This window comes from Cynocephalus volans, chromosome 12 (assembly GCF_027409185.1).
Source record: "Cynocephalus volans isolate mCynVol1 chromosome 12, mCynVol1.pri, whole genome shotgun sequence".
NCBI classification, from domain to species: Eukaryota; Metazoa; Chordata; class Mammalia; order Dermoptera; family Cynocephalidae; genus Cynocephalus; species Cynocephalus volans.
In genome coordinates, this window is record NC_084471.1 from 67,879,731 (window position 1) to 67,899,749 (window position 20,019).

Genomic DNA, 20,019 nt, shown 5'->3' on the forward strand with positions numbered 1-20,019 from the left:
GGGTGATGATAAATGGCAAAGGACCCTCTGTCTCAGTGCCAAAGGATGCAATTGGGAGTGGTGGGGACTGCAGCACACCAGGGAGAATACACTCTGTGAGAAGATAGAGAAGACAGAGGCCTCTCTTCTCTAACCCAATGTTACCATGTGGTAAATTGCCAGATCTTCACATTTTTAAAGAGAACCCAGAAAACTGGGTTTCTAGGTAAAATCTTGGAATTTCTCAAAGTAGACTCAAATTTGATGCTAAGACAAACAAAACATAGAGACATAAAAATGTACATCCACATAGAAAAAGATAACAGTAAACAAACAAGGATGGGTATTCGTACATATTTACCTACAAGCAAAGGTAAGCATGGTATATACACGCAGCCACACTCCCGCTTGCTCAGACATTCACAAAGAAAAACTCTATCCATCTATTCCAAAGGAGTCGGGGGACAGGTCTAGTCCTCTAGTCCATTTGTCATAAGTAATGGACACCCTCCCATCACCACTCTGCCGCCCCCCCTGCCCCCACCTCTCACCTGATTCTTAGTGCTGTCCACCTCCATGATCAGCCTCTGGATGGCCTGGTTAAGCCTGTCCAGATCCTCCTTGCTGTGCCTAGGGCTCTGCGTGTGTTTCTGCATGGTGGCCTTTATCTCCTCACACTGGGGGATGGGGCAGCAGAGCAGACCAGGGTCAGGGAGGTGAGGAGGACAGGCAAAGACAAGACAGTTCCAGTACCCACCCATCCACCTGCTATCACAGGCAGACCATCTAACCTCTCTGGGCATCCATTTCTCCATCTGGGAAATGGGGATGATAATCCTTCCCATGCCCAAGGGTTGCAGGAAGGATGCAATGTGCTGGGCTGACACCATGGCTGGTGCTCCACCAGGCCTGGAGATGCCAAAGGTAGCCTGAATTCAGGCTCAAAGGCAACAACCCAGGACAACAGTCTATGGAGGTGAGGTTTCAGAGTGATATCACACAGGGTTTATCCCAGAAATAGGGATAGTGAAACTCTAGGAGATCAATTACTATAACTTACCATATATGATCTTGTAAATTAGTACAAAAAACATTAAAAATTTCTGAGATTCTAATTTTAGAAATTTTTTAAAAATCTAGGAATATGAAGAAACTTCCTTAACTTGATGAACGCTTTTAATCAGAAGCCAGTGCCAGGGATCCAGATTCCAGGTCCTTCCCCAAACCCATGGCCACTACAGGAAATGCAATCTACAAGGGACAAAATTGGTGGACCTTTTCCCTCTCTGCAACTTGCCTCCACGTGCCAGTGCAGAAACAGCCTGGGAACAGTAATGAATATTTGCACATTGCCTGACACTTTCAAAATCTTTTACTGCCACCGTCTCACTGCAGCCTCAAGACCCCCTGGGAAGTAGGCCAGGTTAATGTGACTGTCCCCATTGTCTTTCCTTGGGCAAGCTGATGCTCAGCACATCTACCACTTGCAAGGAAGTAAGGACCCAGAGGGAAGCGAGTGGCACTGCCAGTCAATGCTGGGCCAGACTGCATTTTAAGCCCAGGCTCTTTGCCCTATACCCTGGGGGACAGATAAAGTCACACACACCTCTCATCCCAGAGAGTCGGAACTATTCACACCGACCCAGTGCAAATCTCTTTCTAGGGCAAATGGAGTGTGTGGGAATGGATAAGAACAGACTGCAAACATCATCTCCCACAAATCTCTGCTGTATTCCCAACTGCCCACACTTTTCTGCTCCCATTCCCAAAAGCTGTAGACACAGAAAACAAGCTTGTGCTTGGCTGGGTCCAGCAGATCTGGGTGGAGTCCAAGACCCCTTTCCCATGTGACAAATGAGCCATGTGGATAAGTTTTACCATGATGAAAGGAGCTGCAGTCCCCTCCAAGCCTCTCTTGAGCACCAAAGCCTAGCTCCAGCCCAAGAGCTCCTGGAATCCTCGCCTCTGAGGAGGAGGCCTCTTCTTCCTGGGGGCTTTGTGACCTCACCTTGTTACAGTCACAGAGTTCTGACAGGGAGGCCTCAGAGGCAGGAGGTAGAAGAGGGCCATACTGTGAGACAAGATGGGAAAATGGAAGTCCCTGGGCTGGAGTGCATTTTGAAAAAAAGTGGAGGAGGGGAAAGGCTACTTCAGGTGGGGATAAATGTGTGGACCTGAGGAGTTTTGGCTTATGGAGTGGGCAATAGGGAGCCACAGAAAGTGCTTGAGCAGGAGAGTGGCATGATATGAAATGTGATTTAGGAAGGCCTGTCTGGTAGCAGTGTGACAGGAAGATGGACAGGAGGGTGAGAAACTGGGGCTGGGGGTGCCAGTTCCAAGACTTGGGAGGAAATCTGGGGTGAGGCAATGACTCTAAATTGGAGGAGTGGGCAAGGACCAGAGAGCACAAGCTACTGCCAGCGTTTTCCGTTTGTTTTATAGATTCCTCATGCATGCAAAAGAGTACATATACCATCACATTTAATAATTTAAATAGCAGCAAATCCTTGTGTACCCACCAGTATTTTCAAAACCCCCTGTGGGACCCTTGCTGCTCCCAGCACACCAATCCCTGACCCCATCCAGTCCTTATAGGAACCACTATCCTAGGTTATTTCATGTTAATCATTCCCCTGCTTTTCTTTATTACTTTAGGACTCATATGTGTGAGTCCCTAAACTATTGTTTAGTTTTGCCTACCTTTAAACTTTATATAAATAAAATTACACTGCTTGTATGCTTCTATGAGTTGTTTTTTACTCAACATTCTGTTTTTGAGATTCATATGATTTGATGCATATAGTTTTGTTTATTTTTCAGTGCTCCAAAGTATTCCAATGTATGAATATTTATCCCTTTTCTTATGGGTAGTACATTTTTGGTGGTGGTTGTTACTACAAACAATGCTGCTATGAGCTTTTTTGTACATATCTGCTGGTGTACTTCAGCAGAAGGTTCTTTAGGGTCCTGGCTGTCAAACTTTTTTTTTTTACCACAACTCAAAATAAGAAATATATTTTATATCATGAATCATTACCTACACTTGTATACACACAAATAAACTGGAATAAGTTTCATGAAAAATTACTCATCCCATCTATGTATAATGCACTCTGATCTTCTAACCAATCACCTTAACTCATTCTTTTACTTGCAATTCATGTGCTTATGTTTTAGGTTCATTTCTTATAAATAGCATATTACTTTTATTACTTATTTAATAATATAATGAAAATGAAATATCCATGAACCCACCTACTGACCCCAAAATGAAAACATTACTAGTAATTTACATTTACCTACATGCTTATTCCCTATCCTGTCCCCCAATTATCACCCCAGAGGTAACCTGGAGTGCGTTATAATTCCCGTGTTTATTTGTTTTTTAGTTTTATCATATACATGCATACACCTAAAAATTTTTTTTTCAGTTTTTCTTGTGTGTTTTTTTTATAAAAAGGGTTTCACACAGTAACTTGCTTTTCTTTATTCAACAATTTGTAACTGGGATTCCTCCACTCGGATTCATAGTACTACGTTCCTTTGTATGACTATATCACACTTTATATAATTCTATTATTGTTTTATTTTTTCCTTTTACAAAGATGGTGCTATGAACATTTTTCTACATGTCCCCCAATGTACATATGAGAGAATTTCTCTTTTTTATACAACTAAGAGTGGAATTTCTGAGTCATAGGATGGTCAAATGTTCAACTTTACAAGATAACAAAAAATTATCTTTCCAAGTTGTTATAATAACAATGTACACTTTGATCAGCAATGATTCATCTCCTCTCCAATGTGTCATAATTTTCAACAATTAAATGATGTAATTAATCTCATTTTTTTGGTCTTGCTTTGCATTATCATTATTACTATTGATGTTTAATATCTCTTGAAATGTTTATTAACTTTATGTATTTCCTTTTCTTTTGCCTATTTTTTTCCATTGGGTTGTTTGCCTTATTCTTGTGAGATTATACGAGTATTTTATGTTTCTGGATATTATTACTTTGTCATTTATATGTACTACAAATATCATCTTCAAGTTTATGACTTGTCTTTTCATTTTCTTTAGGGCCTTTGTGTGTGTGTGTGTGTGTGTGTGTGTGTGTGTGTGTGTGTGTGTGTGTGTGTGTGTGTGTGTGTGTGACCGGCAAGGGGATCGCAACCCTTGGCTTGGTGTCGCCCGCACACCGCGCTCAGCCAGTGAGCGCACGGGCCATCCCTATATAGGATCCGAACCCGGGGCGGGAGCGCCACTGCGTTCCCAGCGCCGCACTCTCCCGATTGAGCCACGGGGTCGTAGGGCCTATTTTGATTAAAAAAAAAAAAAAAAAAAAAAAAAAAAAAAAAAAAAAAAAAAAGCTCTTCATTTCAATGCAGTCTCCTTTTTCAATTTTGTCTTTTATACTGAGCATTTTATGTGCCTTGTTTAAAAAATCTTTCCCTACACCAAAGCCAGAAAGACATCTTTAACTTTTACTTCTAAAGGTTTTAAAGTTTTGCTTTTGACATTTTTTTTAAATTGTTTGGAATTGATTTTGTGTATAATAGTAGAGAGATTCAATTTCACTTCTTCCATGTGGATAACCAATGCATATTCCTTCCTTTCCCTACTGATCTGCCATACCACCTCTGTTGTACATCAAGCTTTTATATATATAAAACTGTTGTTATGTCAAAGTTATGCTGTTGTTCATACCACAACACACACACACATGAGTATATAAAAATGTAGGGGCTATATATTTTGTTCCACTGGTAAATTTGTCTATTCTTGTGTGGGTACTACACTGTCTTAATCACTATGACTTTATAATAAGTTATAATCTCTAAAAGGAAGAGTACTCATTCCTTCTTTTTCATCAGTGCCTTGGCTTTTCTTGACCTTTGTTCTTCCCCGTAAATTTTAGACTCAACTTGTAAAGATTCATATAAGTTCTTGTTTGGAATTTAGTTGTAGTTGCATAGACTGTGTAGATCAGTTTAAGGATAATTAATATCTTTATGATAGTAAAGCTTCCTGTCTATGAACATGGTATATCTCTTCATTTAGTTAGGTCTTTATTATCTTTCATTTCTTATAACATTTTATATAATGTCTATATTTCTCTATGTATAGGTCTTTCACATATTTGTTAGATTTATTTCTAAGTATTTTACAGGTTTTTAATTATTATTTTAGCAACTTCATTGAGATATAATTTGCATACAATAAAATGCACACATTTTAAGAGTACAGTTCAACACATCCATTTGGGACAGGTGTATGCCCCAAATTAACCATCTTTGAATGAAAATATAAAACATTTTCATCATCTTAGAAAGTTTCTTCATGCCGGTTTGCCATCAGTCTCCCCACCCATCCCAGGCAACCACTAATTCTAATTTCTATCACCGTAGATTAGTATTGCTAGTTTTAGAACTTCATATGAATAGCAGCATACATTATGTTTTCTTTTGTTGATGATTTTTTTTACTTAGCATAAGGTTTTTGATAGTCATCTATGTTGTTTTATGAATTAGTAATTCATTTTTTAATTGTTGAGTAATATTCCATTGTATGACTATATTTCAGTTTATTTATCCATTCATCTGCTGATAAATATTTGAGTTGTTTCCAGTTTGGAACTGTTATAAAGAAAGCTCCAAAAATAAAATTCAGAGTTCCAGTCAAGATGCAGAATAGACAGCCCCCAGTGTCACTCTCTCCCACAAATCAACCAATTTACAACTATAAAGATGTAACATCAGCCACACTGGGGCTGCTGAGCTCAGGGGAAGAGGAGGAGAGACCTATAGAGTTCATGAAGGGGGAGACACCACGATGAGAGAAAACAAAAACTGCTCTGAGTGTTTCGGGCCACAGCAGCTTTAATGCTGGAACTGCTGAGTACATGGAGCAGGAGCCAGCAGAAGCCACAGCTGTGCCCTTCAGATGGAGTTACTTGAAGATGGCAGGGGAGAAGAGGACCTTGGTGGCCCCCAGGACAGCAAGACCACTAATAGGGTTCCCGTGGACCCATGCAGGAGCAAGGAGCCAGAACAGCTGAAAAAGGGGAGCCATTCAGGGGCTAGTGAGTCATCGCAAGGGACCAGCACAGGGCCCGTCCCGTGGGAAGTGTTTGGAGCAGGGGTGGTGGAAGAGACAGGCCCACCAGGAGAATACTGGGACACAGCAAGGATAGCAGATCACCCCCTCAATCAGCGCAGGACCACTCAGAGGAAACTGGTCAGGAATGCAGAATTGTATGGGGTATGGTTTGATGAAAAAACTAAGGCCTAGATCAGAGTTTCTACACGACCCAGGTGCACCCAGTCTCTGGAGAGCCGGAAGTACCTATAAGGTCAACCAGTAAACCCTGAGCTGCACAAAAAGCCTTCCCTTGGGAAACAGCAGCAATTTAGCTCAACCACACAGCTCAAGTACTGGTTCCCACAGGAAGTTCCCCAGTGTTAGAAGTAAGCAAAGGACAAAAAATTAGTTCCAGCCCAGGCACACCACCAGCACCTTGGAGCCCTCTGGGAGACTGGAGGCTTGTAGCCAGGGATGGGACCCCTGCCCACAACCACACACTGCCAGTGCCTCCGGGCCCACCCAGGGACCCAAGGCATGAAGAAGGGGAAGAGACCCCTCCCTCCCACAACCAGGCACACTGCGCCAGTGCCTCAGGGCCCACTCAGGGACCCAAGGCATGGAGAAGAGGACCAGACCCCCCTCCCACAACCAGACACACCATGCCAGTGCCTCAGGGCCCACCTGGGGACCTGAGATATGGATCCAGGGACTGGACACTCCCCACAACCAGGCACACCAACACCAGCAAGGAGCATGCCAAAAACATCACCTCCGTGTGGGTGGCCCACCACACCCACCACAATAAGCATGGCTGCTGCGAAAGCGCCTAGACGCCACAACCACCACACAGATGGTCCACCAGCCACTGGAATGCATTGAGACAAGGAGAGTCACCAGCAGAGATAAAGAAGAGGATGTCTCTGTCCACAAAGCCCATTCAGAGTGACAGAAGAAACATCTGCTCTATGAAGATATTGGGGGACCTGATCACACCTCTCAGCATTGGACAGATCATCTAGGTAACAAATCAACAGAGTAACCATTATTCTTACAGAAGGAGAGAAGAAATCTAGGGCAGTTGGAGGGGGGAGGGGAGAGGGAGAGGAGGGGGAGAGAGTGGACAAGTGGAATAAAGAATAATTATGATTTGTAACAATACATATGCTAGAAATACTGATTTGATCAAAATATCTCAATGTTGAACCCAAAAAAATATGTATAATTGATTTTGATTCAATAAAAATTAAAATAAGAATTTTAAAAATTAAAAAAACAAAAATGAAATTCATGTACAAGTCTCTGTAAAGTCCTGTTTTTATTTACTTGAGTAAATACTTAAAGTAGAATTGCTGTGTCATTTGATAAGTGAATATTTAACTTTATTAGAAATTGCCAAACTGTTTTCCAAGGGAGCTATATCATTTTACATTCCATGAAAGTTCTGGCTGATCCACACTTGGCATTGTCAGTCTTTTCAATTTTAGCCTTCTAGTGGGTGCGAAGCAGGTTACCAACTTGTCTGAGTCCGGAGAGACAGAACACACTTACATGCAACAAGTTACATGAAGTAGATTTATTACTTACACATAGGCAGTAGGGAGCAACAGAAGCCTAGGATTCCTTGTGATCTAGTCCCCCAGAGCTCAGAAAGCTGCCTGGTGCAGATGGAGTCTCAACTGTGTATGCCCACTTGCACCGCGGATGAGGGATCCTGAAATGCAGCCTGCCTTGGGGTCATACCTCAGGGGCCACATGACATGCTGGGCTAAAGCACTGAAGGAATCCTGTTTCTAGGGGTAAACTGAGACAGAGCCTGGGCTGTTCCAGCCAGTCCCTCCCTATCACAGGATGTTACATTCCCAGCACATCCTACAGTTTTTCATGAGAACGACAAGCAAGAAATGGGGGGGAACTGGATCAGTTGAAGGCCACCTGGAGAACTGTCCTACAGTGGGTATTAAGTATCTTCTCATTGTGGTTTTAATGTGGATTCCCCTGATGACTAATAATAATGAGCAACTTCTCATGTGCTTGTCAGCCCTTAATATATCTTTTTTGCAATGTATCAATTCAAGTCTTTTGCCCATTTTAATTGAGTTGTTTTTCTTATTATTGTTGAGGGGGGAGACTCTTTACATTTACAACGAATATAATTATTGATATGATTAGGATTAAGTCAACCATCTTGCTCTTTCCTTCCCACTGTCCCTTCGGTTTTCTTTTGTTCTTTTTATTTATTTATTTTTGCAGTGGTGGTGTTCTCCATTGTTCCTTTCCTGCCTTCTTTTGGGTTAATCAAATATTTTTAATATTTAATTTTATCTATTCTATTGCCTTTCTAGTGATACTTTATTTTGTTTTATTTTTAGCAACTGCTCCAGAGCTAACATGTGCATCCTTAATCTACCATAGTTTATTTAGAGTTCACGTAGGACTACTTCACCCTTCTCAGCTGACATTTCACACTTCACATCAGCCCAATTCATTTGCCCACCTCCTTATCATCCGTGTAACTGTTGCCGGATCTTTTACTTCTCCATACATTGTAGACAGTGTCACCATTCTGCTTTAAACAGTCAGTTGTCTTGTAAGGAAATTACAACAACAAAAAGAATAGCCTTATATTTACTAATTTACTATTTGCAGTGTTCTCCTTTTCTTCAGATTTCAGATTCTTTGTGGTTTCATTTCCCTTCAGCCTGAAAATCTCCATTATCCTTTCTTTGTAGAGCAAATTGGGTGGTGATACATTCATTCTGCTTTTGTGTTTCTGAAACGTCTTTATTTCATAGTTGTTTTGAACAATACTTTTGCTGGTTATAGAATTCTCAGTTTACTGTTATCTGGTTTCTATTGTTTCTGATAATGGGTCAATAGTAATTATTATTGTTCTTCTGTATGTAATATATCTCTTTTTTTTTTTTCCTGGTTTCTTTCAAGCTTGTTTTTTTTTTAATCCAAAGTGTATAGTATTTTCACTATAATATGCCTATGTGTAGCATTCTTTTTACTTATTGTGCTTGGAGCTCCCTGGGATCTTGTAGTTGATTTTTTTAAAAATCAAATATGGGAAATTATTTCTTCAACTATTTTTTCACCTCATTCTCACTCTCTTTACCTTCTGGGATACCTATTATATATGTTAGATTATTTGATATTGTCCCACAGGTCCCTGAGGCTCTGTTATTTTTTTCTTCAATATTTTTTCCTCTCTGTTCTTTGGATTGAAAAAGTTCTATTTATCTGTCTTCAAGATCACTGACCATATTGTAACAGGGACGACATAGCAAAGGTCGTTGCCTAGGTATTAGAAGTAGAAGACCACACCTAAATGGCTCAAGCAGGTGGCCAGAGATAAGAATTTAGAGGCATCTCTCCTGCCTAGCAGACTGGGCTCCCACTTTCTCAACTCTTCCAGCCACTCTTCGTTTAAATGGACCATTCAGGCACTTACCTGCAAACTTAAAGTGATCCATGCCCTATTCCCTTATACAGATGATTCTCCACTTACAGAGTTTACATCCTGATAAACGCATTGTAAGTTGAAATTATTCTAAGTTGAAAATGCGTTTAACACACCTACTGAAAATCATAGCTTTGCCTAGCCTACCTTAAATGTGCTCAGAACACTTACATTAGCCTACAGTTGGGCAAAATCATCTAACACAAAGCCTGTTTTATAATAAGGTATGGAATAGCTCATGTAATTTATTGAATACTATACTGAAAATGAAAAACAGAGTGGTTGTATGGGCACTTGAAGTCTGGTTTCTACTGAATATGCATTGCTTTTGCACTATTAAAGTTGAAAAATCATAAATCGAACCATCATAAGTCAGAGACTGTCTATACATACCGCTAGTCGCCATGGTCTCTCTCTCTCTCTGCCTGACTCTTCATTTGACCTGCCTCATGTGACCCAGGAACGGAGAGAACTGCCCTCCCAACCCAGGACCTGTAAGTTATAAATCTTTGAACTTATTTCCTATTGTGGTGGTATACTGAATTTATGCCTTCCATTAGAAGAACCAGGGGCTACCCCAGGCCCAGTTTTCCCCAGGACACCAGGGAGAACACAAAGTCAGACTCCCAGTGCCAGAGTGATGTTCAAGAAAGCATAAACTGGATATGGGTCAGACAAGCAACAAGGATGTCTGTCGTTATAAACAAGTTTCCTGTGTGAGGGACCCCCTGGTCACAGGTTGGACAACGAGGCATTAGGCTATCCACCAGGTAAAAGAAGTATCCCATGAAAGGCACACTGTGTCTACCCACACTCAGCTCCCCTTCATTTCTCCTTAGGGAAGGGTTGCTAGCCGCTCTAGTACTGGAACCCAAATTTAGCTGAAGGCTCTTGAAATACCTATCATCTGATATCTTCAATCTGTTAAACTCATTTATTGAATTTTCCATTTTGGTTATTGTACTTTTTAATTCTACAATGCCAGGCATTGTAAAGATGCCAGGCAGCCCAAAGCCAAGGTTGGCCATGATGACCTCTGGAGTTCCCAGATTTAATTACTGTTTGCACAATAATAACTCATATTTAAAAGCAAAGGAAGCTAAAGGCAATTTGCATGCTTTTCTTTAATGCTGGCTGCTGAGTGCACACTCTTGTTTCCTCTGCTAATTATTGGACACATAATTAACCTATTCTATAATGGGTTATAGCCTTTTAGAGTTGGTGGCCATGACCAAGCATCAGCTGAGGGGAAGGCTTTGGGTCAGGATGATTTCTCTAAGGTGCAAAACCCAGCAGTCTGTGCTCTTGCCTCCAAGGAGAACTTGGCCCTCTCTCACCTCCTTCCTCTCCCCAAAGACTCAGATTCTGAGAGAGGCCAGTGTGGAGACCTGGGGATTCTCCTTTCAGATTCTGACTACACCACTCTGTGGAGCCTTGTGTGTATGGCCTTAAACAAATCACTGGACCACTCTGAGCTCACCCTCCTAATCAGGTAAATGGGCACAATAATAAGGGCCTCAGAAGGATGCCTTGGAAGTCAGATGAAATAATGTATCAAAAATCCCTCGGGACAGTACTAGGCACATTGCCAGCACTCCATAAATACAACTCCCTTCCCCTCCCCCAAGCACAGTGGAGAGAGGTATAGGAAGCAATTGCTGGGTGGATGAGGGAGACACTTACTCTGGGAGGAGATAAGAGCTGAGTTCTAAGAAGTTAAAGAGAAGAGAAAGTTATTGCCCAAAGGGACACAGGATTAATAACAAATTAATAATAGAATAAATAGAACAAATAATAAATAAGCAAACATTTATGGAGCTCTTATTAAGTGCTAGGTAGGGCCCTAAATGCTTTCTGGTCCATTATCTCAGATCCTCCCAACAACTCTCAGATGGGTACTATTATCCCTATTTTGCGTATGAGGAAACTGAGGCTCAGAAAGGTTATTAACCAGTGGGACTGACTTCAGAGGCCCCTCCCCCTCAACACACTCGCGCCCCACACCACACAGAGGTGCGAGGATAGCTAAAGCCAACACGTCCAGCTCGCAGGGCTTGGCGCCTGGTTGCGACCTAAATGGGGTCCAGTGTTACCCAGGCGCCCTGCCTGGGGACGGAGCCAGTGATCCAGCGAGACCCGGAGTCAAGTCCCAGCAGGGGCGTGCCGGTTCCGCCCGCGATGCCCGAAGTGCACGGCCCGCCGAGCTGAGCAGGCGCTTCCCGGCCCCATAAAGCGCAGGTGGGGGGCGAACGCCGTTTTATGGAAGCGGCCGGGCGGCCCGGCCCGCTTTGATTCCGGGCTCGGCGAGGCGCGCGGGCCGAGCCCTCCAAGCTCATAAACGCCGAGGCCGGAGCTCCCTCCCCGGGCCCGCGGGCCGACATAAAAGTCTCGGCGCGGGCTTGGGGCTCCAGCGCCCGCCACTGCCGACGCCGCCGCACCATGTCCTGCCTCTCCTCGCGCCTCGGCGCCCCCTGCGGGGTCCGCGCCTTCAGCTGCGCCTCGGCCTGCGGGCCCCGGCCCGGCCGCTGCTGCATCACGGCCGCCCCCTACCGCGGCATCTCCTGCTACCGCGGCCTCGCCGGGAACTTCGGCAGCCACAGCGTCTGCGGGGGCTTCCGCACCGGCTCCTGCGGCCGCAGCTTCGGCTACCGCTCCGGCGGCGTGTGCGGGCCCAGCCCCCCCTGCATCACCACCGTGTCGGTCAACGAGAGCCTCCTCGCGCCCCTCAACCTGGAGATCGACCCCAACGCGCAGTGCGTGAAGCACGAGGAGAAGGAGCAGATCAAGTGCCTCAACAGCAGGTTCGCTGCCTTCATCGACAAGGTGGGTGTCCTGGATCACGCCCTTCCTGAACCTGGAGTTTCTGGGAGGAGATGAGATTTCCCAGGCCAGTCTCTCTAGAAATGAGGAATGGAGACCGCCGATATTTTTAATGATGATTTTGGGTGGTACTGACCTAAAGCATTAAATAACATTTATTTTTTTTTTTTATTTTTATTTTTTAAGATGACCTGTAAGGGGATCTTAACCCTTGACTTGGTGTTGTCAGCACCACGCTCACCCAGTGAGCCAACCGGCCATCCCTATATGGGATCCGAACCCGTGGTCTTGGTGTTACCAGCACCACACTCTCCCGAGTGAGCGGTGGGCCGGCCCCTTAAATAACATTTAAACACCTGATGAGAAAATTCATGTCCTTTAATGTCTGTCTCAGTCCTTAAGATTAGGTGGAGAAAATCTCATCGGGTGCTAATGTCTTTAGCATCTCTCTAATACTTGCTTCCGTCCCACTTTTAATAAAGGAAGCAAGCCTCACGTTCAGAGTTGTCTGGAACAATAGTTTCCGCTAGAATTTAATGTTTTGTGATTTCCTTTATGTATGCCTAGTGATATTGGTTTTACAACTATGGTGGTAATATGAAGTTACCTCTTTAACCCTGTAAGTGTAAATGTTAAATGATTCCATTTACAGATATATGGTTAGTAAAATAGAATAAAGGAAAGGCAAAATCCTGAAGTCAGCCTGCGAAGGGTTAATATTGAGAATTGCTGCCACCAGTCCAGATCTTTGAGTGGACACAGAAGAGACAGGAGGCAGGGACAGGGCAAGGACCCTGCCCAAGGGGCCACAGAGAGTGGGTGCCAGAGCAAGATACCACACCCCAGCTCCTTCCAGCTCACCAGACCCCTAGGGCTAGAGGATCTAAAGCTTGGGGCCCCAGCTGCCTCCCTGCTCTCCAGCAGGGGCTGGTCCACCTCAGCAGGCAAGAAGTGGAGTAGGGAATGGATCCTGGCCCAGGCACAGGAGGCCTGAGCTCCACACCCAGTTCCTCCCCTGGTTCACTGTGTGGCACTGAGCAGTGGCTTCCCCTCTCCACCCCGTGTTCTTCTCACCAGGGCTGTGTGTGGTGCATTGTGTGGGCCGGCCATGACTTTGAAAGGGAAGATGGGGTCAAGGCAGCTATGAGACCCTGTCGCCCAAGACATAAAAATTATTCCATGTAATATCAGCAGTCCCCGTTCTCCATTTTGGGCAGTTTTAACCTGGGAGTTCCCAGCTGCTCATGGAGTTGGATGAAAATGATCCCAGGGCCAAAAGGTGGGGAGACATCTCAACTCCAGCTCAGATGTATGAGAACTGGGAAACTGGAGGCCAGGGGACCCAGTCTGTTGTGCTGATGTCCTTACTGGCCAGCACAGTGTGCTACTGCCATTGTGTCTCTCCAGTTTGAATGACTTCCAGTAAAGGCTTGCATGCCTCACTTCCCTACTGTCCTCACCCTCCCTATTTCCCAAAACCTTCCCTCGTTCACATTACAGGCCTGGCCTCCAGACACATGTGACTAAGTGTCCTACATGTGAGTTTAGGCCACCTAGGACCACACTGCACAGTCCCCCGTGCCTCCTCAGGCCCCAGGCATCTGCTTGGTGACAGCCTAACCTATCTGACATCCCCAGCTAGGAAGCTCTTCCCACCCTGAGCAACCATTCAATCAGCTGCTCACCAAGCCCACGCTGGCCACTGAGGACATCAATAAATAAGCCAGAGGCCTGCCCAGAGGGAGCTCGTAGTGAAAGGCTTTCTTCTACGCTGTCCCACCCAATACTGCTCCAGGAAGCCTTCCCTGATTGTCACTACCCTCCACTCCTACCTGACCCCCGCAGACCAACAGTAAGCCAGCACAGCCCCATGCCTCTCAGTCTCTCACCCATCCCATCCAGGCCGAGCCCGACAGACCCCCCACTCAGGCCAGAAATAGCAATCAGGAAACAAGCTTTCTCCAGGTGCTTCCTCAGGCCAGGCCAGCCCAGCAGAGGCCACATCATCTGCCCCTTCCGTCTGCACACCTCACTGCTAGTTCACTCTGGCTGTTCTGTAAAGAGGGCTGGGGATATAGGCTCCTCCCACAGACACTTCTCCCACTTCCACATCAGGTGCGCTTCCTGGAGCAGCAGAACAAGCTTCTGGAGACCAAGTGGCAGTTCTACCAGAACCGCAAGTGCTGCGAGAGCAACCTGGAGCCGCTGTTTGAGGGCTACATCGAGACGCTGAGGCGGGAGGCCGAGTGCGTGGAGGCCGACAGCGGGAGGCTGTCCTCGGAGCTCAACCATGTGCAGGAAGTGCTGGAGGGCTACAAGAAGAAGTGAGTGCAGTCAGAAGGGGGGTTGCAGGAACAAAATGGGATGAAGTCAAAGTGGGATAAAACTCAGTTAGACCACAGGAGGAACTCAACAGGAAGAAGACAGTGACAATAAGCCTGTGAGGGGAGGGATTCTTTTCTGGGCTGGGAGACTAAACGTTGCACAGATTCTGAGCTGCTCCAGCTACCTCATCATTGTGTGTTTACTTCATTAATTCATCCACATCTGTTGAGCATCTGTAGATGTTCAGGTGCTGTGGAGGCTGTGAGTGCAGAAGAGCTGAGAAAGTAAAGCAGGGGGAAAGAGTAGTGAGCACCAGAACTAGCTCAGGGTTGCTGCCCCAGGGAGGGGCAGTCCACAGCAGAGAGGCCTCTGAAAAGTGCAAGGGCCACCCGGACCCACAGCGGGAATGAGTCTCTGAAACAGGAAAGCTCTGGTGACATGGGATGGTTGAATGCCCAGAGGAAAGAGACAGACAATGTACCTTCTAGGCAAACACTTTCGATTGTATGACCACCTCCAAAGGATCCAACTTCTGAAATGTCTTTGGTCTGGGCCTTCGTTCTCTTTTTTGCCCCCAAATCTGAGCCTTGTGTCCTTTGTCCCCAGGTATGAAGAGGAGGTGGCACTAAGGGCCACCGCTGAGAATGAATTTGTGGCCCTGAAGAAGGTAAGTGGCCCCAGAAAACTTGTCTCCAACTGAGACTCAAGGGCAGAGGCAGGAGGGAGCTCTCTGTAATTCCGAGAGGCTGAGCAACTCCCCCAGAACCACACAGCCCAACCTCTCCCCGATTCCTTTCCGCAGAGGCTCCAGTGCTCCCTGGGTAGCCCCTGACATCAGAGTACACTGCCTGCTCCAAGCAGGGCAATATTCTCCCCCATCCCAGGCCACTCCCATGTGGCCACTGTCTTCCCAGCTCCTTTGGCCCTGGGTCTGGCAGAGAGTGGGCACTCAATGAGTACGTGTGAATGAAAGAGCACATCAGTGCCCGGGAACGGCTACACCGCCAGGCCAGCAGCAGCTGGGAAAGGCTGGCATGAACAGTAACCCTCATCCTTCGCCTCTTACACATGATTCTGTACCAGTGCCTCACACGCACTCCTCAGGCCCCTCCGCCCACCTGGACATCCACGAGGAAGGCAGGGCTCATCCTGAGGACATGAGGCATGGATATTGAGGGTCTTGATCTGAGTCCCACTGCCTGGGAATGGTCAGAGGTGATCTCCGAGCCCTCTTTTTCTGACCACAGATCTAGATTTCTTTCTACAAGATTCCAGAACAGAGATGGATGGCGCATTTCACCCTATATCCTAAGTCTTGGTGATAGTGTCAGGTGTGGATTCTAGAGGAACCATCCCAGTGGGAACCAGAGAAAGTGCCTGGATCCTCCGTCTCCTCCTCCCTTACCCACACTCCTGACCCTACTGACCATAGAAAGGGCCTCGCCACACCATGACACCAGGAACTGGGATGAGTATCTAACAAGGGTCTACAGTGCCATCGTCTCCCCTTAGGATGTGGACTGCGCCTACCTGCGCAAATCGGACCTGGAGGCCAACACGGAGGCCCTGACCCAGGAGATCGACTTCCTGAGGCGACTGTATGAGGAGGTGAGGGACCACAGAGTAGTGGGGCAGCAAGGAGGATGTGAGTTAGACATTGGAAAGGACTGGTCACCATTTGGCTTCTGAACACCATGGTGGGGTGTGGGGATTGCCGAGCAGAATTGAGAGACCTGAGGCAGGTTTGCTATCAGAAGGTGAGGAAGTGTGGCTTGACCTCTCCTCTGCCAGGCCCGGGCAAGCTGGTGTTCCTGGCTACTACGAGACAATTATCACAAGTTGGTAAACTCTGGTCCTAGAGCCAAAGGTTGGAGTAGGTAGGCCCTGTCTGAAATCAGGCAGCAGGCCTCTCTTGTAGACTCTACCTCCTCGTTGCAGCCTGAGGAGCATTGGGTGGTCCCAGGGTTGAGGGGGAAGACTGCTATATGGAGGTGGGCTTCAGACATGGAGCTGTCAGAGGAAGCAGGGAAAGGGGACAGTGAAGGACTGTGAGACGGTGGGCTCTTCCCACTCCCTGTCCTTTTGTAGGAGATCCGTGTTCTCCAAGCCCACATCTCAGACACCTCGGTCATCGTCAAGATGGACAACAGCCGGGACCTGAACATGGACTGCGTCGTCGCTGAAATCAAGGCTCAGTACGATGACATCGCCACCCGCAGTCGGGCCGAGGCTGAGTCCTGGTACCGCAGCAGGGTGAGTGGCACAGGACACCTGCCTCCTAGACATGGCGGTGGGAGGGATACAAGGTATATATTAGAAAAGGCTTCTTTTGTGTGGAGATTCAGATCCCAAGGGATGGTAAGAGAAGGGCTGCCTCTCTGGGGTTGGGGTGGCAGGGCAGGACTGCCAAGTGTGGTAGCACAGGCTGAGCACTGAACAACCTGCACACTCCTCCCTGGTGTTCTGAGTGGGTGTGAGGTCCCACCCTGAGCCTCATGAGCGTCTCTGCTTCCCTCCAGTGCGAGGAGATGAAGGCCACGGTGATCCGGCACGGAGAGACCCTGCGCCGCACCAAGGAGGAGATCAATGAGCTGAACCGCATGATCCAGAGGCTGACGGCCGAGGTGGAGAACGCCAAGTGCCAGGTACAGGAGCCCGGCCCACCCCTCAGCGTAGGAAGACTGTGGGCTTAGCCTATAGCAGAGGATTTAAGTTAGACACCTTGCCAGTGTGGGGGGAAAGGATTAAGGTGTAGGATAGTCTCCTCCACGGAAGATGCTCTCTGTTCTTGCTGAATATAGGTGGGGGAGCAGTGTGGAGGGAATGAGATGAAAAGGGTTTTCCTGGTCCAGACGGCAGAAAGGGACTGAGGAAATAGCACCAGTCTGAGGGGTATGAAACCTGGGCTCTCAAACCAGCTTTGCCACTAATTCACCATGTGCTTGGTAAAGCCATTTAACCTGTATGGCCCATTGTTCTCGGTCAGTGATCACTCACTCAGATATCAACAGATGTTAGTACATGAGTGAAGCAGGCTGTTCCCAAGGCTTTAGGATGTGGTAGGGACTATGGCAAACTAGAAAGCATAATGGGTAGAACTAACCAGATCCAACTGATGCAGGCCACGCAGAAATGCAAGTACAGTGTGGCCAGATCCTCTGATCTTTCAAAAGAAGCCAGGAATCTGCATTTTTGTTACATTTCCAATACCAAAGTCTCTATGCCAACATTCCTGGGAGCACTAATTTGCAATCTCTAACCTAACAAATAGGTAAGGCCCCTTCCTCTGCTAGTCAATGGTCAGTGGATGTCTGACCTCTAACCTGAAATCTAGAACAGGGACCCTTAATAACCCTCCCCTGCTTCCCAGAACTCCAAGCTGGAGGCTGCTGTGACCCAGTCAGAGCAGCAGGGTGAGTCGGCCCTCAGCGACGCCCGCTGCAAGCTGGCTGAGCTGGAGGGTGCCCTGCAGAAGGCCAAGCAGGACATGGCCTGCCTGCTCAAGGAGTACCAGGAGGTGATGAACTCCAAGCTGGGCCTGGACATCGAGATCGCCACCTACAGGCGCCTGCTAGAGGGCGAGGAGCAGAGGTGAGGACCACACCTGTGGGGAGTGTGTCTCTTCAATCCCCCCCCCCATGTAGTTCTGCAGTGCTTCAAGAGCCAGTAGCATATTTGCATATTATTACATCTAATGTGTATCAACATTGCTTGGAGGAGGGAATTTACAGGTTAACAGATTTCTTCAGGTTTGCTCCAGTAACTAATTTCTGCCTCTTTGCTCTCCCCACAAGGTTGTGTGAGGGCATTGGTGCTGTAAATGTCTGTAAGTAATCTATATTGTGTGTTCTGAAATAAGGGCTTGGAGTTCCAGACAGGCAAACTTTTTCTTAAAGAGCCAGGTGGTAAATATTGTCTGTGGGCCAAGCTATCTGTGTTTCAACTACTCTGTCCTTGTAATGTAAAAGCAGCCACAGCCATAGGCAATTCTTCAATGAATAGGTATGGCTGGGTTCCAAAAAGAACTTTCTTTACTAAACAGGAATCCAGCATTAGCCAGTTTGCAGACTCAAAAAAAGAGAATGTGGGGCCTATGGGGAGGGGCTGAGCTAAAAGTGTATCAGGATGCTTGAGTTTAGACTGCAGGAAGGAGTGCCCAGGTGTGAGGGTGTTTGAGGGGGAGCGGATAGACATGGAGGGGAGGATCTGAGAGCAAGAGAAGGGGGCTCTCGCCGGCTGGTAGAGAATAAGCCCGTCCTCCTCCCGCAGGTGTCAGCAGCTCCCGCGGCGGGGTCGTGTGCGGGGACCTCTGCGTGTCGGGCTCCCGGCCGGTGACGGGCAGCGCCTGCAGCGCCCCCTGTAGCGGGAACTTGGCGGTGAGCACCGGTATGTGCGCGCCCTGCGGCCAGGGCTGCGGCAGCGGCCGCTCGGTGCGGTTCGCTTAGTGCCTCTGCTTTGGAAAGACGCCGCTCCGCGAGCCCACGGTCCCTGCCTCCAGGGCGGCCCCAGAGCTCCGAAGATCCCCGGACCAGTGGCCCGACCAGCCCACCTTGCCGCGCGCCTTACCGTTTTGCACCCCGTCTCCCCACTTCGTGGCTTGATTTTTTCCAGGGGGCCGGACTCCTTGCCCGCAGGTCTGGCAGCTCTCTGCCGGCCCCAAGTAACCAAATGACAGCTTTTCTCGCAGCTCTGGACAAAGATCCACCCAGACTCTGGCTGCTCGGGGGGCTTGGACGCCTGTGGCTTTTGAGGGACAGACTGGCCCCGGGGCCCCTCGCGTGTGGACTTGCTGTGCGCTGTACCTCCCCTACCTTCTGAACCCACGTGCAGTGTGACAGGCAGCGTCTTCCAGGGAGCAAACTTCCGCGGCTGCCTAGGGTGCCTAGGCTGCCTCTCCCTCGTGCTTGGTCTCCACCTCTCCAATAAAGCTCACTGTCGGTCGCATATAATGTGCCCTGAGAATCTCCCATTTGTCGATGCCTTCCAGCCCAGGTGTCACCTGGTGTGAGGCGATGGAGGAAGGGAGGGCTCTCTATGGGTACCCTCCCCCTTCCCCTGCACACACATCCCAAAGCCGACAGCCCCCAAACTCAGACACACAGAACCATAAGGAGGAGCTGGAAGGGCAACAGAGGAGCCTTAGCCATGAGGGGAAGGGCCTGGACCTCCTGACACCTTGGGTGGAGACCTCCCACCTCCTCCCCAGTGCCCACAATATGTGCTGCTGTTCACCAGGGAGGGATATCCACATGCACAGGTCCTGACACAAAACACCCCACACACTCACACAGACATATAGAACCCCACATCAGAGACCCTAACAGAGGTCCCATCAAGCACAGACTTA

At 47.4% G+C, this 20,019-nt stretch overlaps 1 protein-coding gene across 1 annotated transcript; it reads left to right on the top strand.

The window, feature by feature from the left end:
- Nucleotides 1-11,966: 11,966 nt before the first annotated feature.
- On the top strand, nucleotides 11,967-19,007 carry LOC134360625 (keratin, type II cuticular 87). The gene is made up of 9 exons (XM_063075242.1): nucleotides 11,967-12,350; nucleotides 14,463-14,671; nucleotides 15,279-15,339; nucleotides 16,185-16,280; nucleotides 16,761-16,925; nucleotides 17,192-17,317; nucleotides 18,043-18,263; nucleotides 18,467-18,488; nucleotides 18,942-19,007. The coding sequence occupies exons 1-9, from the start codon at nucleotides 11,967-11,969 to the stop codon at nucleotides 19,005-19,007; spliced, it is 1,350 nt and encodes a 449-aa protein (XP_062931312.1).
- Nucleotides 19,008-20,019: the final 1,012 nt, after the last annotated feature.

Excerpts from the sequence above, each read along its gene's own strand:
- LOC134360625 (XM_063075242.1), top strand. The coding sequence starts at position 11,967 with ATGTCCTGCCTCTCCTCGCGCCTCGGCGCCCCCTGCGGGGTCCGCGCC. Across the intron at positions 12,351-14,462 it reads TCGCTGCCTTCATCGACAAG|GTGCGCTTCCTGGAGCAGCA; the intron begins GTGGGTGTCCTG and ends CTTCCACATCAG. Across the intron at positions 18,264-18,466 it reads CTAGAGGGCGAGGAGCAGAG|GTTGTGTGAGGGCATTGGTG; the intron begins GTGAGGACCACA and ends TCTCCCCACAAG.